The following is a 22754-nucleotide window of genomic DNA, read 5'->3' as shown; positions in this document are numbered from 1 at the left end:
ACGATTGCTATGACCTCATGATTCCCGATGTTCAAGGACAGAAATGGATGTATCGTGCACAACCGTCCGACGGATATAAAAACAAAATATCTCGAGAATGAAATGAGTTACCGTACTGCTCTCAGTTTTAAATAAAATTTCGATATCTTATCTACATTTCATGCGAAGTTCGCGCAGTGCTTTTTTTATCTTTACAAACCCTTTAAAATTTCGTGCTATGTTTTACTTAATTTGATGCAGCGCAATAACTATGACGAATAATGACAAGAAGTTCAATCCTTTATCGAGCGAAGACATAATAAAGCAAGACGTGCAAAAATTAAATTTTTTCACCTAATAGTTGTCTTAAAATCGGATAAATAAAGTGTTTCATAGTGGCCGGAACTCCATCTCTCAGCACGTGTAGCAGCATTAGGGGGGCAGTATTGATAAGAAAGCCGCTCTGAGCACGTAATGTAGAGAGCATGTCCAAGGGAGGCCGAACCGCACAATAACCCTGGGTTCGGTAGGGGGCGGCGGTGGGCTGGGTGGAGTGCTGTGGCCTGTTGTGGGGTTGTGTTCCACTGAGCCCCTCCGCCGTTTCTAGGTCCCCGGTTCAATTCACACACAATACAAGGTTTATGTCGAACTGAAACCAGCCATTTTAAATAGGAATCAAGACGGATAATAAATGTTTTAAAAACAGTGGTTCCGGATTTTTTTCTCCAAGAACATTGTAAATATCTGCAAGGCTAGCGTTGCTCGTTGGCGGTGACCTAGACAGTAGACCGTGGAGAGAGTAGCAGGGACTGGCGAGTCAGGCGGTCTGATGCCGCCGCCGTCAGATGCGCTGTCGGTCTGTAGAGGGAATGCTGCGCTGTGGTGGTGACGTCACGGCCAGCAGGGAGGAGAAAGTGGCTTCTCCCGCGGGGCTCAACGGGGCGTGGCGTCGCTTGCGTTGGCGAGTCGCGGCAGACGGCGTCTAGGTCCCGCTTTCTGCATGGGCTCTCGTCACTGCCCGCCGCTCATAGATTGGTCTGTCTTGTCTGGCAGATGTCCGCACTCTCCTCTTCCCTGTCCACCACCGTCCACTGCAAATCCTTACATGTGTGGCGGACGCAGAACCGAGATCGTCTTCACAGACACAAAGCTCATTTTCACAGATACCTTGCTTATTTCAAAAGTGTGTGACAAGTTAATTTTTCTACTCGGGCAGGGGAATAATTGACTTCGGAAATAAAGAAGAAATAAAATGGAGACTAGCAATAGCAAGACAACCTTCCCTTAAAAAATTACACTAATTCGTGGAAGGGCACCGGATGCAATGTTAATAGCGATTCGCTCCTCCACGAGCCCTCAAAACGGCTGTAACACATAGAGGCGTGGAGTCTAGGACGTGCTGCAACAATTCTGGAATGACAGTACTTGCAGAACAGTAAACCTTGTGGCAGGATGCGGTGGTTTTACATCAAAAAAGTCTTTTACACCGAAGAGCGAAAGAAACTGATACACCTGCCTAATATCATGTAGGATCCCCGCGAGCACTCAGAAGTGTGGCAACGCGACAACGCATGGACTCTCCTAATGTCTGAAGTGTTACTGGATGGAATTGACACCGTGAATCCTGCAGGGCTGTCCATAAATTCGTAAGAGTACGAGGGGGTGGAGATCCCTTCTAAACAGCACGTTTCAAGGCATCCCAGATATGCTCAATAATGTTCATGTCAGGGGAGTTTGGTGGCCATCGGAAGTGTTTAAACTCAGAAGAATGTTCCTGGAGCCACTCTGCAGCAATTCTGGACGTGTGGGGTGTCGCATTGTCCTGCTGGAATGGCCCACGTCCGTCGTAATGCGCAACGGACATGAAGCGATGCAGGTGACCACAGTCGTATCTAGAGGTATCAGGGGTCCCATATCACTCCAACTGCACACGCCCCACACCATTACAGAGCCCCCACCAGCTTGAATAGATCCCTGCTGACATGCAGGGTCCATGGATTCATGGGGTTGTCTCCATACCCGTACACTTCCACAAGCGCGATTCAATTTGAAACGAGACTCGTCCGACCAGGCAACATGTTACCAATCATCAACAGTCCAGTGTCGTTGTTGACGGGCCCAAGCGAGGCCGAAAGCTTTGTGTCGTGCAGTCGTCGAGGGTATACGAGCGGGCCTTCGGCTCCGAAGGTCCATATCGAAGATGTTTCGTTGAATGGGTCGCACGCTGGAACTTGTTGATGGCCCAGCACTGAAATCTGCAGCAATTTACGGAAGGGTTGCTCTTGTGTCACGTTGAACGATTTTCTTCAGTCGTCGTTGGTCCCGTTCTTGCAGGATCTTTTTCCGGTCGCAGCGATGTGGAAGATTTGATATTTTACCGAATCCCTGGTTTCACGGTTCACTCGTGAAATAGTCGTAACGGGAAAATCCCCTCTTCATCGCTACCTCGGAAATACTGTGTCGCATCGATGGTGCGCCGACTATAACACCACGATCAAACTCCATTGCAGAAGCAGTAACAGATCTAACAACTACACGAGATACTTGTTGTCTTATATAGGCGTTGGCGACCGCAGCGCCGTATTCTACTTGTTTACAAATCTCTAAATGCTGGGTTGAATGAAAATCTATGGGACCAAGACACGGTCATGAATTCAGTGTGTTTGTGAAACTACTTCCGTGGAAACAAACGTCGTTGGCCTGTTACTCGGTCCTGCTGACACGTGGCATGTTCATCAGGATATTTTAATGCCAGGAATGGATGCAGGTGGCGTGCAAGAGTGTTGACATTGGTCTCAAAACCTTATAATGGCACCTAATTGTGACCATGTGACCACAGCCTTCACAATAATTTGGGCACCTCCCCCCCTGTTTTCCTGCCCGGATACAACCTTGTTGACACGTGAATACACCATATTCTCAGGCGCTCATCAGCCAGATGCAACTTGGCCGCTATTATTCGGTACACGCTAAACGCCTTGACTGTTCCGTGCTCCCATGGCGATGTTCGCGAACCGACGGCAGTAGCTGAGATCTGTATCGAGGCTGTCAGCAGAACGACGCTGAAGCTTGTGCGACGCCTTTGTCTCCGAACAGTCCCTGTAAAAATCGTTTCCTGGCGCCCCATAACCGAGTCGGCGGCGCTCTTACTCGCAGTAGACCGTCGATAGCCTTGTACGGTCAGTTGGTCAGACGCTTGTGGTGGTCCGCTGCGGCGGTTATCATGGTCCCTGCGATACTGAAGAGCCAGTCTAAGACACCGTTGACCTCGGAATTCTTGTCTGGTCTCTGATACGTTGTAAGACTCGTGCGTCTCGTACCAGTTATCATCCCATGTTCGAAATCTTATTAACTCACAAGATACTGCCTTCTTCACTACACGCTTCTCTGTAACAAACTGCTGACATACCGTGTCTACATTGGCGCCATGCGCCTTACGACAAAAGTTCCCGTACCTTTTGGCTAGTCAGTTTATTAAAAATCGAAGATAAATGTGTTTGGCAATGAAAGTATTTGTAGTTTTTTTGCGGAAGTTAAACGTGGATGATAAACGGTACAGAGAAGATCAGAATAGAAGCTGTTGAAATAATTGTGGTCTAGAGAACAGTGCTGAAAACTACAAAGGTAAATCTGAAAACTACGAAGGTACATCGAATAACGAGATCTAATGAAGTGATGTTGGATAAGAGTCGAGGAGGAAAGAGCATTATCAAGAAATTCAGGAATTAAAGACATAAGTTGCCAGTGCACATTGATTTGAATCAATAGGGAAAGTTGAAAATTTGTGCTGGTGGACGGGGTGTTCTGCTGACTAGGCAGATGCCAGACATCACATATAATTCAGGCGACGACGGCCAATGATCCCTCCCGTGCGGATGCACACCAGGCTCTATTACGGAAGTCGGTAAGATAACGCTAGTAGTGAGGATAGTGAGCAAGAGGCACTGCAATAGTAGTTTGTGAATAAACTGAGAATTTGGGTTTGACGGGAGGCGTGCAAGGGTAGTCGGTGGAGTTGCTATGACCATTGTTACCGAATGTTTTAGTGGTCAGAGCGTCTGCCTAGTAGGCAGTAGACCCGGGTTCCAATTCCGGTCCAGCACAAATTTGCAACTTATCTCACTGATTTAAATCAGTACCCCCTTGGCAGCTAATGTCTTTAAATTCCTAGTGTCTTGATTCATAGTGGCTGCAATATCAAAATAGTGTCCAGATGAACAGCCACCACATATATAAAGAGCTTTATGCCACAACTTGTCTAAGAAAACGGATCAGTCGAAAGGACACATCTTTTAGGCAACAGTATATCGCCAATTCAGATGGATGTGAGTTGCAGTAATTATGCAGAGGCGAAGAGCCTTGCACAAGAGATTAGCATGGAGAGGCTTGTAAGCCTAGTCTTTGAAATGAAGAAGAAGAAGAAGAAGAAGAAGAAGAAAAATAAAAAGAAGAAATAAAAGACGACGAAGACAGTGACAATTCGGGAGGACCTTGGGAGGAGAGAAACGTTAAATGGGTGGGCGTAAATATAGTGATAGAGATTAGCGCATTAGTGACAGCAGTGTGCATAAGCGAGAGCGTGGCGGAAGAGAGAACATGGAGACACCTCGTGTTTATATGTCTGTCTGGCGGCAGATAGCGACTGAATACCCCCCCCCTTCCCCTCTCCAAGCCACGCTTCGTTAGTCATGACACTTCCTCCATCCCTGCATCCCCCCCCCCCCCCCCTCCCACCCCAGATTTGGAATCTACTCCTCGTCCTCCTCCACCACTCTACCCACTGCCCATGCGTTACACTTGGACGACAGCCATCCGCGATCCGCGCCGCACACTTCTATCGCTTCTGCCGCTGCCGCCCGTCCTTGGGGCGATGTGCGTGTCGCATGTAGCGACGGCGCTGCCTGCTGTGCACTACAGGCGAGTTCCTGACGGGCCGCCCGGCTTCGCTTTCCGGGTAAGCGCCCGCGGCCGACAGCAGCTGTCGCCTCGGTGCCCGCATAGCTTGTGCCCAGACGCATGTGGATGACAGCTTTCAGCGACGCAGGAGAGATGGAAGACGCGACCGACGAGGTTCGCTGTCCCACAATCAAAACACGGCGTACGTACGGGCGACGTGCAGGTGTATATCTAAATTTATATTCATCTGAAGCCTGTAACAACAGAACGAAGCTTCCTATAAAATGAGAATAATTAAACATGTAAATGTGAAATTCCAGAGTGTCAACAACATACGAAAAGCAACGACAGAATAATAATAATAATAACAATAACAATAGACCACCAAATAACCCACAAGTCGAAACAACAATAACAACTGTCAACACAATCATACACAACAAAATAAATGAAAATACAACTACGGAAGAGTTACAACTACTGGTTTATATAGGAGCACTCACTACACTAAATATACACACTAGGCAGAGATCAGAACCAACCAACACACAGAAGAAACCCACAAAACCAGAATGGCAACACAGGCTACAGATCAGAATAGAAAAACTGAGAAAAGACATCGGACAGCTAACACAATTTATAAGAAATGAAATATCAGACAAAAAACGAAAAAGGTTAGGTAAAAATCTCTCAACAAGAAGCGATAGAGCAATTAGATGAAAAGAAGCAGAAATTACAAGCATTGGCCAAACAAAAAAAAGAAGATACAAAAAAAGTGAAAATAGAAGGAAACAAACCAAACATTCAACACAAACCAAAAGAAATTTTACCAGACAATAGATAACACACACATTAAAATAGACAATCCACCAAACATAACTGACATGGAACACTTCTGGAGCAACATATGGTCAAACCCGGCACAACATCACAGGCATGCACGGTGGATACAAGCAGAAACACACACATACAAGATGATACCACAAATGCCTGAAGTGATAATTTTGCAACATGAAGTCACCCGAGCAATTAATTATACTCACAATTGGAAAGCCCCTGGAAAAGATAAAATAGCAAATTTCTGGCTAAAGACGTTCACCTCAACACATTCACATCTAACTAAATTATTTAACAGTTACTTTGCAGACCCATACACATTCCCTGATATACTTACACATGGAATAACTTATCTGAAACCTAAAGATCAAGCAGGCACAACAAACCCAGCTAAATATCGCCCCATAACATCCCTACCAACAATATACAAAATATTAACTTCAGTCATTACACAGAAATTAATGACACATACAACACAGAACAAAATTATAAATGAAGAACAAAAAGGCTGTTGCAAAGGAGCACGAGGATGTAAAGAGCAACTGATAGTAGGTGCAGATGTGACATATCAAGCTAAAACTAAACAAAGGTCACCACACTACGCATACATTGATTACCAAAAAGCTTTTGATAGTGGACCCCACTCATGGTTACTACAAATATTGGAAATATACAAAGTAGTTCCTAAATTGATACTGTTCCTAAACATAGTAATGAAAATTGGAAAACCACACTTAATATCCAAACAAATTCAGATAATATCACATCACAGCCAATACAGATTAAGCGTGGAATATACCAAGGAGACTCATTAAGTCCTTTCTGGTTCTGCCTTGCTCTGAACCCACTATCCAACACGCTAAATAATACAAATTATGGATGCAATATTACTGGAACATACCCACACAAAATCACACATTTGCTATACATGGATGATCTAAAACTACTGGCAGCAACCAATCAACAACTCAACCAATTACTAAAGATAACAGAAGTATTCAGCAATGGTATGAATATGGCTTTTGGAACAGACAAATGTAAGAAAAATAGCATAGTCAAGGGAAAACACACTAAGCAAGAAGATTACATATTGGATAACCACAGAGACTGCATAGAAGCGATGGAAAAAACAGATGCCTATAAATATCTAGGGGACACACAAAAATAGGAATAGATAATACAAATATTAAAGAAGAACTAAAAGAAAAATATAGACAAAGACTAACAAAAATACTGAAAACAGAATTGACAGCAAGAAACAAGACAAAAGCTATAAATACTTATGCTATACCAATATTGACCTACTCATTTGGAGTAGTGAAATGGAGTAACACAGACCTAGAAGCACTCAATAGACTTACACGATCACAATGCCACAAATATAGAACACATCGCATACATTCAGCAACAGAAAGATTCACATTAAGCAGAAAGGAAGGAAGGGGATTTATCGACATAAAAAAACCTACATTATGGAAAGGTAGACAATTCAAGAAAATCCTTTATAGAACGAGCAGAAACTAGCAAAATACACAAAGCAATCACTCATATAAATACATCGGCTACACCACTGCAATTTCATAACCGCTTCTACAACCCTTTACATCACATAACATCAACAGATACGAAGAAAGTAAATTGGAAAAAGAAAACACTACATTGCAGGCACCCGTATCATCTAACACAGCCACACATCGATCAAGACGCATCCAACACATGGCTAAGAAAAGGCAATATATACAGTGAGACGGAAGGATTCATGATTGCAATACAGGATCAAACAATAAACACCAGATATTACAGCAAGCATATTATTAAAGATCCCAATACCACAACAGATAAATGCAGACTTTGCAAACAACAAATAGAAACAGTAGATCACATCAGAAGCGGATGTACAATACTAGCAAATACAGAATACCCCAGAAGACAGGACAATGTATCAAAAATAATACATCAACAACCTGCCATACAACATAAACTAATAAAACAACACGTTCCCACATACAAGTATGCACCACAAAATGTACTGGAGAAGGATGAATACAAATTATACTGGAACAGAACCATTATAACAGATAAACCACCACCACATAACAAACCTGACATCATACTCACCAATAAAAAGAAGAAATTAACACAACTAATCGAAATATCCATACCCAATACAACAAATATACAGAAGAAAACAGGAGAAAAAATTGAAAAATACATACAACTGGCTGTGGAAGTCAAAGACATGTGGCAGCAGGATGAAGTTGACATTATACCAATTATACTATCAACTACTGGAGCCATACCACACAATATCCACCAGTACATCAACGCAATACAGCTACACCCAAATTTATATATACAACTACAGAAATCTGTAATTATTGATACATGTTCAATTACCCGAAAGTTCCTAAATGCAATGTAACATATACCGTACAGTTAAAAGGAAGTCACGTTAATGTTTTTATGTTCTTTATTCCTCCAAACATTGCATTGAAAATTTTTAAGTTGTTGATACAATATTCGTTTCTCAATAGGGCGTTATCATATCCGTGAAAGTAACTTTGATTCTGGTTTTGTAATTGTAAACTTTGTAATGTGTAATTAATGATCTCATTTCTATAACAGCTAACTTGTTTAAAGTATGTTGTTACAAACGACGTTTGGGGTTTCATTTTCCGGTGCGAACACGAGTTAAGTTTTGTAACACGCGAACGCGTTACATACTCGCACGTATAATGTTCACGCGAAAAACAAGATACTTTCAAAATCACTCCAAACCACTGAAATGTTTGCCATGTTGTCTTATCGGTAGTCATACTGCGCGCCAAACTCACCGGAAATTGGCGCTTATAAAACTAAGTGGTAAGCTAATTGAAATGAGTGGAATTTGTTGTATGAAAACTGACTTGCCTTTTGTTTAGAAGCGTTTTCGCGAGGCCATTCGAGGTACTTGAGCGAGTTTAGGAATTCATTTTGGAACATGAAGTTTCCTTCTTGCTTCATGATTATATGAATAGATATATTTTTTTCTTCCTCTGTTATCGTGTTCTGTGTTCGTTTATTGGTTGAACTGAGTCATCTTTTGTTTAACATTCTAAAACATTGGAAAGCACTCGTTATGATGTGAAATTATTTGTAAAAGCTCTAGAACATTCTTCTATAATCTTCAACGTTTTCCTTTGAAAAACGCATTTGTACGAGAGAGATGTACTGGTGACCACTTCGGTATATGTGGTGGTGGTACACTACGAACGACCTAGGCCTATTGCTTGTCTCAGCCGGAACGTGTAAAAAGTAAAAAAAAAAAAAAAAAATACTGCTCCTGTGGTCGAATGTACATAGGAACTACAAAATGAAGAATTAGCACCCACCTTAACGGACACAAGAGTTACTGTCGTCTGAGCAACACGGATAAATTACCAGTACAAGCACATACACTGGGACCAGGGAACCACCAAATTTGTTCTCAGATACCGTGAGTGTATCAAAATCGAATCAGAGGAATATCCTAAGATGTACAGAGGGACAATAGAAATACAAAACGACAAAAACAACATTAACAGAATACAAAAGGGATTGAAATTAGACAAGCTGTTGACCTTAGTACTAAATTAAAGCACAGGCCCGCGCGAGTTAGGCAGCTTCTGATGACGTCAAGGAAACGACCGTTGCCTGGATGCGTATAGTGTTCGAATTGATCAGCTTGTTCTACTTCCTGAGTTATTTGCCTCTGATGATATCACCACCATTGAAAGACGAAACGTTAGGCAGGAAAATACCTCTTGGACCATGGCCGAATGCCCATAAAAGAAATATCTCCAAAAAGGCGTGTTTCTTATGGTGAACTGATTCCTTTTTCTAATTATGAGTCTAAATTTGAACTTGCATTTGGAGGTGTAGCGATCTGAATCCAAACCGGCACTTTTATCCGCTGTTCTTTATTATGTATCACACAAAAACTGATGTGTGGTAGCTCCTATAAACAATAAGCTATACATCATTTTACTTTCAATGTTTTTACACAGTTTATGCAGTTTCTAATTTGATACGATGATACATCTGAAGGATGTCTTTAAAGGAGGATATAAGATGAACATCAACAAAAGCAAAACAAGGATAATGGAATGTAGTGGAATTAAGTCGGGTGATGCTGAGGGTAATTAGATTAGGAAATGACACACTTAAAGTAGTAAAGGAGTTTTGCTATTTGGGGAGCAAAATAACTGCAGCAACAACATCTGATTTGTTATGTGCAATGTTTCTCATCAGTGTAGTTGATTTAAGTAATACATTTCATTTTTAGTAAAACTATTTACAAAAATATACAATTTGCCAATTTTACATAGAAAAAATTGCAGGTAGATAGCCTGTGGTGAGAGGGGTAGCTTTGATAGTTCTGCCAGGGGGAAGCACGGTCACTTGGATACTGCTGTGGCACGCCAATGACGGAGAGACGAAGTGGAGACCACGGCGGCAGCGGTCGGGCACGACGAAGAGTGAACGAGCGGCGTTTCCGGACGGCGAGGACGCCGTTTGGCACGGCGCGGGTGTGCGGGGGGAGCGGAGCTGCAGAGTTCTTTGTTCGCTACTCGTGCTAGAGCTGAAGGGAAAGTGTTTGGGGTGGGGGGAGGGGGGCGGAAGGCGCGGGAGTCGGCGCTGCGACTGGCAGAGCAGGAGTAGGCACTGGCGGGGCGGGAGGAGGGAGGAGGGGGGGGGGGGGGGGGGGGGGACGCCTCAGGGCTCCGCCAGCGGCAGCGATGGGATCTGGTGCGGTGTTCACTGCCACTACTCGCGGAACCCACGCGGGATGGGGAAAACTAGAGTTACCACCCATCCCGATGTACCGGCACCGTCACCGTTATGAACCTTCTTGTCCCGACGAGACCCAAATTTTGCAAAATACTGTTACGAACGTGGCTCAAGTACTGAAATAACGCCATCTGTTAGTGATAAATGCGAATGAAGCCTCAGTTATATTTGTGTTGACGAGTTCGTCTCACAGACGGCGTTTCATGTTGCGTATCATGTATCGACGATGAAAGCACATTCTAGATCTAGCGCCGTCATTCGAGAAAATATCAGTAGTATGGGTCTGGAACTATTTAAGCAGCGCCACGCAGAAGAATCATGCAGTTACAGTTTTAATAGCGATCTGATAAGACGATTCTTTCTAAACGTAATATGAGCAATTAGTGCAAATTAGTAATGTTTGAACTGTTTACTGCGGGTATATAGAGAGTGAAGTGTATAGTGACTTGTATTTCGATGACTGTTTAGTTATCGTGGACTCTTTACCATCTAATTAATATATGAAGGTAGTATCTGTTCCCAAGAGAACAGATACCATAGATGACCGTGCAGCTTCTCTAGAATGAAATGATAGTTAAATCGACACCCTAGCTACGAACAGGCGTTGATATACATCATTGGGGACATGTTGAAAATGTGTGCCCCGACCGGGACTCGAATCCGGGATCTCCTGCTTACATGGCAGATGCTCTATCCATCTGATCCACCGAGGGCACAGAGGATAGCGCGCCTAGTGCGCCTGCAGGGAATTATCCCTCTATTTCACCAATAGATCTATTAGGCGCACTACGAATGTAGTTGTGTGCACATGTTGGCAATGTAGGTCTCACGGGCAGCGTGCAAGGGATAATTCTAACTGAGGATATTCGTGTGGTAGTCAGTACGAGAGAATTTCCGCTTACAATTTTTGTGCACTCATTCTTTGAATAAGACAAGAGAAGTCATCATACAGTCCCATCTGCTACTTACTTGACGGAGACTGGCACAACGTTATGTAAATACTAACACAGAAATTTGGATCCACGTTGGGATGATGATCGTATTGTCTGTGTTGGTACCAATATTTCAACGTGCTCTGCAGTTCTTTCTTATTAGACAACTGAGGTTTTTTGCTAGTATGCTCTTTGTGAAGCAGCCACGGTAGGAATGTTGCCAATGGGTGATACATTGCGTGTGCACGAATGGTGCAGGTAGGCGGAAGCTGAGTGCCAGAACGCTCGTCTGCCAAGGAAGTGAGCCGGAGAAGTTACTGTGGCGCCATGATGCTGACGTTCTACTCCGGCCCCAGCTTTTGGTTCACGTTTGTCAAGTCCCCCCAGTTACCTGAGCAGCACACGCAGCCATTGTGCGGCCAGCTGTTACGTAGTGCAGTGCAGTGCAGTGCCGTGTTATTCGACCGACACGTGTTAAGCGAGTGGGGGCGCGGTCAGTGAACCGCAGCGCCGCCTTATCTGGCTTTCTTTCTGCGTTCTCTCAATAGGCCGGCAGCGGCGGGCCTTCCTCACCGTGTGTACGCACACTGACACGATTACTCGCGGCACAAAAGTAGCATTTTGCCGACGGTATGACCCGGCAACCTGTCCGCACGAATTACAGCAGTATTTTCGGAAACGTTGCCGGGCACTGTTGCCGGGCCATAAATGTTTACGCGGGCCACATTATTGCCGCGAAATGAATGAAAGCGAGCTAGTGCGGATTTCCACAAGGAATGAAATTAGAAAGCGACAGAACAGTCGGGTTTTATGGCTGCGTTCTTTTGTTAATTAAGACACTGCTTCCGAAACTTTAACTCGTGGACTTATGGTGGATACACACTTTTCCAGAGTGCTGATACACTATTTAGATTATATTATAAAACCAGTTGGTCCTAGAATTCGGGACTTCTCCCTGATACATCTCTTGGTACAAGAAGTTGGCAACGCTTTGGTTGGTGCATTCCGTTAATCCGTTAAGGTTTGAAATACTGTCAACGTTTATGTTAATATTTTTTTTATTCTTACAGAGAGAGAACTCTAGTGTGAAAATAATAAGGAAGGGGTTCCATGCAAGAAGTCAGCACATAAATGACGAAAGTGAATGACGAAAGTGAAAACATGATTATGGATGTTGAATCTGTCTCAGGGTGATAAAAAAAATATTTCAGGGAGCTGCTCAGTTGCCCTAACACAGATCTACGTTCCAGCGAAAACTGGGAGAGGATCTGGTATCTGCAGAAATGTTTTGAGTATGGCGGAAGCAGACTACATACTGACAGGTGAGCTGTGTAAACTGACTCAGCTCATTTGGAAGACTGAGAAGTCATCAGACAGCGGGAAGGCGTAACTCATATGTCCAGTATACAAGGAAGGAAGGAAGATGACTGCTATTAATAGTCAGGAATCATGGTATTTAATGTGGTACACAAGGTCCCTTGTACAATTATTTTAGAAAATCTAAAACCATTTGCACAAAATATTCGAGAATATCAGACTGAATTTCGTCTGAAACGTCCAGCTGCTTACAATGTGTTGCCCTTAGGCAAGTTCTTGAGAAATATTGGAAAAGAGACATACAAACTCAGGTCCTGTTCACAAACTTTCAAAGAGTTTACGACGTATTCATCGAAAGAGCATCTGTAAAAATCGTGAAGAATTTCTGACCCCAAATAAACTAATTCAAATGGTTAAACTCTAAATTAATCATGAGCAAAAGCTCTAACTGGAGGAGCGTACTTCCAACATTTCCACACACAAACTAGGTTAAACTGGTAGATGCACTGCCATGTGTACAGTTCAGTCTCACACTGGAGAAAGTCGTAAGACGGAACAAAGTTGAGGAGTGTTATGGGTTACGAATGGAAGGTGGCAGACGACATAGCACTAGTGAGCGAGACCGAAAAAGACCTTGGGAAGATGTAAAAATGGTAACCATAGCAGCAGCTCGAACACGACTACTCATCACTAAATAAAAAAAAGGCATATGTAAGTAGGCGAACTAAATGTGCCCAAGAGCACCTCGCAGCTTACGAATACAAGTGTGTTGGTCGGTTCGAGTTACTGGGAAGTTGGAACAATTGCTATAATCAAATACCCATGGATATAAATGAAAGAATTTCTGCTAGCTACAGATGTCTGTATGCCCTCAGAGATATGTTCAAGTCTAAAGACAAAATAAACTGCAATGTCGTTATACGTCGTACGACCTATTGTCATCGCTAGTTCAGAATGCTGAACGCTAAATAAAAGGTAGATGCAAAAGCTTTTAACGTTTGAGAGAAAGTAGATGAGAAGAATTTGGGGCCTGCTCAGAGACGTAGATATTTGGCGAGCAGGAAAGAACAACGAAATTTATGAGCTCACGAAGTAGCCCAACGTTTTACAATATCAAAAGAACAGACGACTCCAGTGGGCAGATCACGTTATGCGTACGCTAGATACCCGATTTCTCACGTAAACTTTCATTGTCGTCATAACACCAAAAAGACGCAATCATGGCTCGAGAAACATATGGGAAGACGACGTAAAGAAAGGTGAAGAAACTTTGAATGTAGCCAGTTGGGAGGAAACAGCAACGGACAGATTAAACTGGAGACCGTCGACGCAGCACGCGGCCTACACGGGCCAGGGACGGCTGGATAGGTAAGCAATCATGAACGCCACGAATGTGTTTCAGAGTTTTTAGTGTTTTAAGAACATGAACTGAGACTCGGTCACCTGATCTTGATAGTATTGTCGATGGAAAGGGGTTGTTGCATTACGCGAAATACATTGGCCGAAGGCTGGCACTTGTTATCTGTAAGTATAACAATCGCTATCTTACAACTGACAAATGGATGATACGAATTCTCCAGACATACACACATCCTGTAATAGCAATGAATGTGACAGTAGGCTCGTCCAAGCACATAACTTGCGATCGCAGTCAGTGCACAGTCCTTGCACATTTAAGCGTCTTCGCTGCATCCGCATGCCGTTAAATAGGTTTTGGTTGTGTGAACGTGTGCGACGTACAGGATTTATTTTTACGGCGATGTTCCTACTAGTCTTCTACAATGCCCTCCGATCTGTGTCAGTAGTAGTCAGCACACTGACCTCACATTCGGAGGAAGGCGGTTCAGATTCCCTCCAGGCATCTAGGTTTAGCATTCCTGCAGTTTCCTGAAATCGCGTAAGGCAAATACCTGGGTAATACATGGGAAAAACATCGACGATTTCTTTCCATGATCTCGGCTTGCTCTCCCTCTCCCCATTCTCTCCATCAACACGTTACATTATTTTTGTGGTAGCATGCATAGAAGAAGTTTTTCCCACCAACTTGGTATGCTTTCCAGGCAGGGCAAATAGAAACCCTGGATACAGGTAGCAGGTCAGCGTTTGTCGTATCAAATGTGGAACATGTTCTCACTTTCTAATTCGTGCGATAAGAGCGAATCCAGGCATTGCGACGATACTTCACTTACGTCACACTCACCGCGGCAGTATCAGACAAGGACAGTACGGCAGAAATAATACGACGCTAATTGTTTGAGTACTAATTAACCCTTGCAGCCGGACGGAAACAAGTCTGTTCAATGTAATTAGCGTCCTGTGTACTCCCATTCTGTTTTACTACCAATTGAAGGGGCCTGTTCACATTTACGCTGCGAATGCAGAGCTTGCGAGGGGCCATAGCTGTGCCCTGTCGCATGAGGACACAACACAGAAGTCCTAATTGTCCACGAATCTGGTCTCTTCTAATAATGTCCTACAGCAGAAGTAGCTCGCATGTCGTGGCGTTCGGCACTCTTGATGTGATGATGTAATGAAGGTTGATAGCGAGTGGACTAAGGCTCTGTAACGATGCTAATTGGGAAGTCAAATTTAAATTCAAGTAGGTGTGCCAGCGTCTTTCAATAAACGATATCGACGTAGCAGGCAAAGTAACAAACTGCTAGCAAATGTTCGATTAGAATATCATACGTAATGCCGTTCAAACAATTAGCAACGTTGATACTTGATAAAAACTTCACACAGCTTACTTAATGAGAACTTACTATTTATACATTCGACTCTGCATCGCACGCAGAATCGCATTACATTAATATTCACAAATTTGATGAGCAAACAAGGTCATACATATGCGGTATTGACTACACCGTACCGAATAGCCACCTCCTAGAACTCGACTCCAGCTATTGTCAACTCGAAACACGTTGCTCGGACCTGAGAGTTGTCGCGCCGACAGGGCACGAAGTGCTTTGCCAGCATTGCGTCATAATGCCAAAGTTATTAAATACAACCGGTTATAAAAGAATTTCAGTAAACTTTATGATTTCTTGCTATTTAGAATATCTGCTATAAATATCAATAAAATCTGAATTATTGAAAATAAAAGAGATATTCATAAATGAAAGACCGTCGTTACCTCACTCGACCTCTTACGTCATATATGAGCTAACATAATCCTTTCTCAGTTACGAAATGTGAGGTGTACGAGTGAATGCTGACTCTCAGAGCCAGCAACGTCACAACAGGCACAACGGCGCACAGGACGCGATGTTTTCGTTCCTGACTTAACTCTGGCGGAAAACTGCAAGTATGTTGAAGAGAACAAAGACATTGAGCTGTGAAGGAACATTCTAGCCTTCCACAGCGTACGTTTGTCTGATGCGATTGCTGGGACCATAGTACGCACGACCCCCCCCCTCCCCATACACACACAGACACTGACCACCCTCCTCTCTCTCTCTCTCTTCCTTCCTTCTTAGAATCGGTACCGCACAGATTTTTATCAATGACAAGGATAACTGAATTGCAGCACAGAATTCGGCGAAGATTTCACTCCTGCCACTCAGATAATAATTCTATTTAAAATGATAATGCATGCTAAACCATTTCATGCTAAAATTTCAGCTGATGCGACCCATTTACGTAGAAGGTGTATTTATTAAGAATCACCCCAGAATCTGACCACGTTAAATGCACTGTATTAGACCCGCTCGGATAGCTGAGCGCATTAAGGCGCCTCTTCCAGAATTCGGGGACGTAATCCTGCACCAGATCGAATCTGGCTCGCGGATTAACCACGAGGACTGGTGAGTCGGCCAGCATGCGAGGTGTTTTTTGTGGTTTGCCAGGCCAGCTAAGTAAATACCGGGGCCTCAAATACACGGTTATGCACACATTTACAACGCGTTCTCGCGACATATACTCTAGACGCAGACAGATTAGGTACATAGATTTTGTGCCGGAGGTGGTGGTGGCTTTATGAAAAGGCAAGGTAGGTGCCTTCGTCTTCCAGGGAGCGCAGCTCTGTGCACTTCCCGATGTCCGTTGGCAGCCACGTTGATATCCGTATAGCCTAGATTTCTCCACCACCGGCAGAAGACTCCTTTTCATGGTTCGCACATCCCAGGTATTAAAAAAATTCACGAGGCATGCCTCGGAAATTTTTGTTCTGCTCTCATATTACTCCGTCGACTTACCTGCTTCGCCGATGCAAGTTGCAACCCTTTGCCACTAGAGGGCTCCGAATTATAGCTTTTAACACGGCTAAGAGTAACGTAACTTGTTAGTGCGTGAGAAGCGTCGTGCTGTCATCGCCGTTTGAATTCTGAGAGTTCGTCCACATATGGAGCACCCTCTCCTTGAGCATAGCAATGCCAGACCAGGTACGAGCTGTACGACATCTGCAACAATCCGACGCTTTGGGTTCACTGTCATCGATCATCTTCCATACAGTCCAGACTGACCTGGCTCCATCAAATTTTGATCTATTTACAGAACTCAAAGAACATCATCTAGGACTTCACTTTGATAGTGATGAAGCGGTACAAGCAGAGACGACGTTGTGGCTCCGCCAAAAAAGTCAAGATACTCTACTGCAGTGACGGTGTCAACAGACTCGTCTTTCATTGGGAGAAACGTGTTCGTCGGCAGGGTGACTGTCTTGAGGGAATAATTATGCAGACATGAAAAATAAAGATACATAATGTTAATAGGGTGTGTTTTATTTAGGGATCCTTGAGTTTCTACATAAAAAATTTGGGGGCATTACTTTTCAGCACGCCCTCATACCTTAGGCGTTCCATCTGGTTTTCTGTGCATCTGTGTCGGATGGTGATGTGGAAAGTATAATTTCATACGAGGTAATGGAGACAGTGTCCGTGGAGGGTGTGATGTGATGAGCAATCATATAACAACTTTGGATTTCCACGTCGGTAATTTGGTTGAACAGTGCCTAAAAGGGAATATGCTCTTGTCTGCCTGCGTAGGTTCGAGACAAGCTATTCGGGGATAGTCATGCAGCTTTAATCTTCACGTCGAAGAAATAAAGTTAAACAATTAAATTTGTTTTTGTTTGCTACATGTCTATTGTCTTAGTACTGTTTTTGCTTTATCTATTGCGCTGTGTATGAATGGCCATTAAATAACTTTTTCATTCTTTCCAGGTAAGAACCGATGCGTGCTACGTGTCGCTTATTGTTTACCGTAAGTATACGCATTAAACCAAATAAATATGAGCAAACTAGACGTATTGTATCGGACTGTATTGAACTGGGGACCTAGAAACGACGGAGAGGCTTGGTCCCCGCCGTAGACCTCAGTAGTTCACAGCCCCACAACAGGTTACAGCCGTCCACTTCACCCCACCGCCGCCCCACACCGAACCCAGGGTTATTGTGCGGTTCGGCTCCCAGTGGACCACCCCGGGAACGTCTCAAAAAAATGGTTCAAATGGCTCTGAGCACTATGGGACTGAACTCCTGAGGTCATCACTCCCCTAGAACTTAGAACTAGTTAAACCTGACTAACCTAAGCACATCACACACATCCATGCCCGAGGCAGAATTCGAACCTGCGGCCGTAGCGGAACGTCTCACACCAGACGAGTGTCACCCCAATGTTTGCATGGTAGAGTAATTACGGTGTATACGTACGTGGAGACAGAGTTTGCGCAGCAATCGCCGACATACTGTAACAGAGGCGGAATAAGGGAAACCAGCCCGTATTAGCCGAGGCAGATGGAAAACCGCCTTAAAAACCATCCACAGACCGGCCGGCACACCGGACCTAGACAATAATCCGCTGGGCGGATTCGTGCCGGGGACCGGCACGCCCTCCCGCCCGGAAAGCAGTGCGTTAGATCGCATGACTTGCCGGGAGGAATAAACTAGACGTACGTAACAGTGACGCTAAAGTGGATTGTTCAGTGTAACACTGGCATTAAGGGATTGGGTATTACTGTATGCTGTGTGCTAATAAAAAAAATAGAGAAAAGCTAAGGTGGTGGTTTTAATGGTTCAGGTGTTCTAAGTAGTCTTCCTACACTAAAGTACAACGCATAGAACGTTCAAACAAACATGTGGAGAAGTCGAATAAGTCCTCCTTTGGTACGTTCGAATCGCGCGTCACAATGCGCCTCTTCTTTGGTCTTGGCGAAGGATCAGAGAGCCATTATGCACTTTGTCGTTATATGGTAGGTTTGTATTGACAGCAGCAAGTCTCCTCACCCGTGATTTTTTTTTTCTCTCCAGAAATGAGGTGTTCGCTTTTAGTCAAGTCGGCGCTGGCGTCCACGCGTCGTAATTTTTGTTTGGGATTCAAGGTGTGGGGGACAAACGTTGTTCACACTTTTTTTTTCCGTACAAACATTCTGGAGGATGTCTTGAAGAGTTGATTTAGAGATGGTCAGTTCGTTGCTCCAGTGCTATTTGTGACTCAATAACAATGAAACACTACGCCCGCATGTCCACTACTTAACAGTACCTGCTCGCCAATGATTGGTCGAATGCACGTCTGTTCCTTACAGTAGCTAGTTCAAGATGACACCGAAGTTACTGCTCTGACGTCGCTTATATGCCAGAAATGGAGTCAGTCTCGGGATTTTTCGATGGCAGGTGTGTGTGTGTGTGTGTGTGTGTGTGTGTGTGTGTGTGTGTGTGTGTGTGTGTGGCACAAGATCGGCAGCCCATTTGGAACACTCGTGAGATAGGATATCTGGTGTCAATTGGATTGGTTTCGGCAGGCCACAGTGCTAACCATCTCATACCAAAACGTAAAGTTAAAACAGCATTAATTATTCAGAGACACATGATGATGTCGATTTACGCACACTTACAACAGTTTAGAGGTGAAGTAAATTTTGTGGTCTGTCTGATGAACAGTTTGGCGTTTAGGGATTCAAGAAATTGAGCGTGTGGCCAAAATCTATTGAATCAATGGTAACTTCTCCCAAAGGTCAGATTTGCAACTAGCCGTGGCGGCTTCTGCAACCTATACATCGGTGTCGTATCGTTGCTATAATTCGAGGAATCTGCAGGATGCCTGTACATCTGACAGCGGTATGTCCCGTCTCAATGGAAATATCACGCAAAACTACATTAGACGCACCATTAAGAAGTGCTATTGTAAAAATGTAGTGTGACTAGGGCTTTCGATTTGACGCAACTTCGGCGACTTGCACGTCGAATTATTGTAAACGAAGTCTACTCTAAGGGCGGAGGGGGAGAGGGGGGGGGGGGGAGTTGCTGCTGATATCAGTGAATACATTTGTCTCTATTGTTTTTGAGTGGCGGGCAATAAGTTAAGTGTGGTAACAGCTCTATTTGCGGAATAGTCTTGTGTGTACAGTTTTTTTAAAAAATAGGTCAGATGGGTAAGTTCGAATATCGTGCTGTCGTTTAAGTCTTCGTTGTAGACGAAATTCACCTCACTTCGGCGAAAGTACACAGGGAGTAGATTTGCTCATTTTCAAGAGTTAAGAAGCGGGTGGTAATTTAAACGTACAGTAAATAAATGTCGTACAGTACTTGCCGTTAATATGATCGAAGGAAAATTAGAACAACAGATAAAATACTAAGAAAATGCACGAATTGGCATTGAACAGTCGGCGTTTGAAGTGCATGATCGATAGTGCGGTGTTGTTAGAGGTCGGACCGATTTTACAGCCCAAATTTTTTCAGCCTAAAACGTGTTGTGTACCAGAATGAAGTCGATGATTTTCTCCACAAGTGTCGCCGCTGGTAGTACATCGGGAGAAACAGTACGTTTACAGTGTAGAACTGAGTGACTGCCGTGAAGCTTTACGGGAGACGAGTGCCACATCTGTTCAATATTGACTAACAGAAAATTTGAAATGAGTTATTTGTAACGTGTGGACAGGTTTAACAAGAATTTACCTGATTTTGTGCTGCGATCCAATACTATGGACGCGGCTTACGTGCACCACCTCACTCCAGATGGAAAATAGATCCCATTCACTGAAGTTAGCATCTTTTTAGTTTCACTTGTTTCTACAACAGAATAAATTAGAGGGAGAAAACCTTTTTGAGTTGAATGAAACGGTTATGACTGTTGCAGACTAGTATTTTGCGGACCTCGCAGAAGTTCACTTCATGTATGAAATCATTTCGCTGTAATAGCGCAGTGCATTGACCTGAAAGGGGGACTATGTGGAAAATTAAACATATTTTACTTTAAATTTCTACATTGCCCTCGTATTTAAAAACTCTAGGAACCATTCCACTGATCACAAAACGTACTGCAGGGTGGAAAATAATTAGAATTAAGTTTGAACGAACGATTTGCGCAAAAACCTCAAAGAACGATTTATTCTCCTGCAGTACTAGGCTGCTTTTCCATCATCACCTTGTAGGGCTGCGGCTGCTTCTTTCCCGTGCTGGAGGGCCGTCGGCTTTTTACTGTTTTGTTGAGGATGTAACCTGCTGCCCGCGAGGAGCGGTCATTAGAGGCGGCGCACGTAGTCTGATACGCCCCGTGGTGAGCTTCATAAGGCGGCGAGATGTCTGCTGGCGGCCGGAACAATCTACAGCAGCCACCGGGCTCTGGGGGCGTAATCTCAATGGCCCACAATACTGAGCTGGACTAGGCTACACTCTACTGGTCTGGGATATACACAATTCATGTCCTGATTCCGTATTAAACAAATGAAGCGACGCCATACGCATTTCGGCGGTTTCGATATTTTGGTTTGTTACAAACTTGCGGTCACTAATAGGCACAGTAATTAGAAAATAATAGCTCTTCCTTGACTACGATAAATCGTTACCGTACAACTGTTATGAAAGTAAAAATGCTGGAGTTGTTGCATTAGAGAGAGAATACAGTCTAGGCACGCTTCTGGCGTTACCTATGCTTGCTGGACAATAAAGATAAAATTTCCTCAGCACAGTAACGGATATGGTCCCAGTTTTGATAAAAGAAATTCAGTGCAGACATGGGCTGCAATAACAAAATACCTTAAATAAAACGTTAGCTTCCCTTTCCTCTTATAAAATGTGCAATGAATAATATCCTTCACCATAAATAAAACATATTTAACCTCTTCTTCACTTTATCATCTCCTTTTGGTTTACTATCACTAACAAATACACCAACATCAAATGGATTATTAATAAAGTATTCTTATCTCCACAGTCTTTTTCAAAACTGTATCGACAGATAATAATTTCTCCGGTTTACTATAAGTTGTGAATTTAAAGGTACTCCTGCCTTTATAACGTCGCCAAGGCACGCTAGTGGAATGAACATCTCGACACTCAAATGCTCCCAGCGTATCCGTAACACACAATCGCATTTTCTTAATAGCTCCAGCTTCGTCAAAAAACTTTTTCTGTGGTTGGCTGTCCTTAGTTACACACTCTATTCGACATTTAATCCTATACACTTACGTTACTACCTTATTAATTATTATATTGTCATACTTACTTTTAAAAAATATTAGTTCGGCCTTAATATTATACTGCCAGAATATAGGCATCTGAACGGTGTAGGCGCAGACCGATAAATTACCAGGCAGTTTTGATTCCTACGCCGTTTCACATGCCTTCATTCCGGCATTATAATATTAAGGACGAACTAATATTTTTTAAGAATAAGTATGACAGTGTAATAAAGAATGACAATTGATGTGTAAAGTGACTCGTCTAAAACTAATTTTCATGCTTTAATATTTCTGAAATTATGGAGAGTTAAAAGCACTGCTGGAAAAAATTGGTACATTCTATTAGGGATGTCCAATTAATTCAGTATTTATTGTTGCAACAGTGCGTATGCGGTGCATGAGATGATGACATTCATAGATAAATAGGACAAGCGATTGCGAAGTACCGGGTATCGACCCATGCTGAATCATCCACATTAGAACCTTGTGTAGCCTCCATCGGCGGCAATGCAGGCGCTGACTCTTACCATCCAGTCGATCGTACAGATGGCGAATACTGTCCTGGTATACGTTACGCTGGCCCTGGTCGA

The 22754-nt window shown here is 43.5% G+C and overlaps 1 protein-coding gene across 1 annotated transcript in view; it reads left to right on the top strand.

Moving 5' to 3' along the window:
* LOC126417127 (AT-rich interactive domain-containing protein 5B-like) overlaps window positions 1-20730 on the top strand; it is a 531426-nt gene extending 510696 nt beyond the window's left edge. The window contains exons 4-5 of the mRNA XM_050085023.1: window positions 17930-17969; window positions 20643-20730. Of these exons, the coding sequence (XP_049940980.1) occupies window positions 17930-17969; window positions 20643-20730 (128 nt within the window). The remainder of the gene's footprint in view (window positions 1-17929; window positions 17970-20642) is intronic.
* The last annotated feature ends 2024 nt before the right edge of the window (window positions 20731-22754 follow it).

The sequence above is a fragment of the Schistocerca serialis genome, chromosome 8 (assembly GCF_023864345.2).
Source record: "Schistocerca serialis cubense isolate TAMUIC-IGC-003099 chromosome 8, iqSchSeri2.2, whole genome shotgun sequence".
Lineage (NCBI taxonomy): Eukaryota > Metazoa > Arthropoda > Insecta > Orthoptera > Acrididae > Schistocerca > Schistocerca serialis.
The sequence above is the reverse complement of the archived record's forward strand: the minus strand, read 5'-3'. Positions and strand labels throughout refer to the sequence as shown.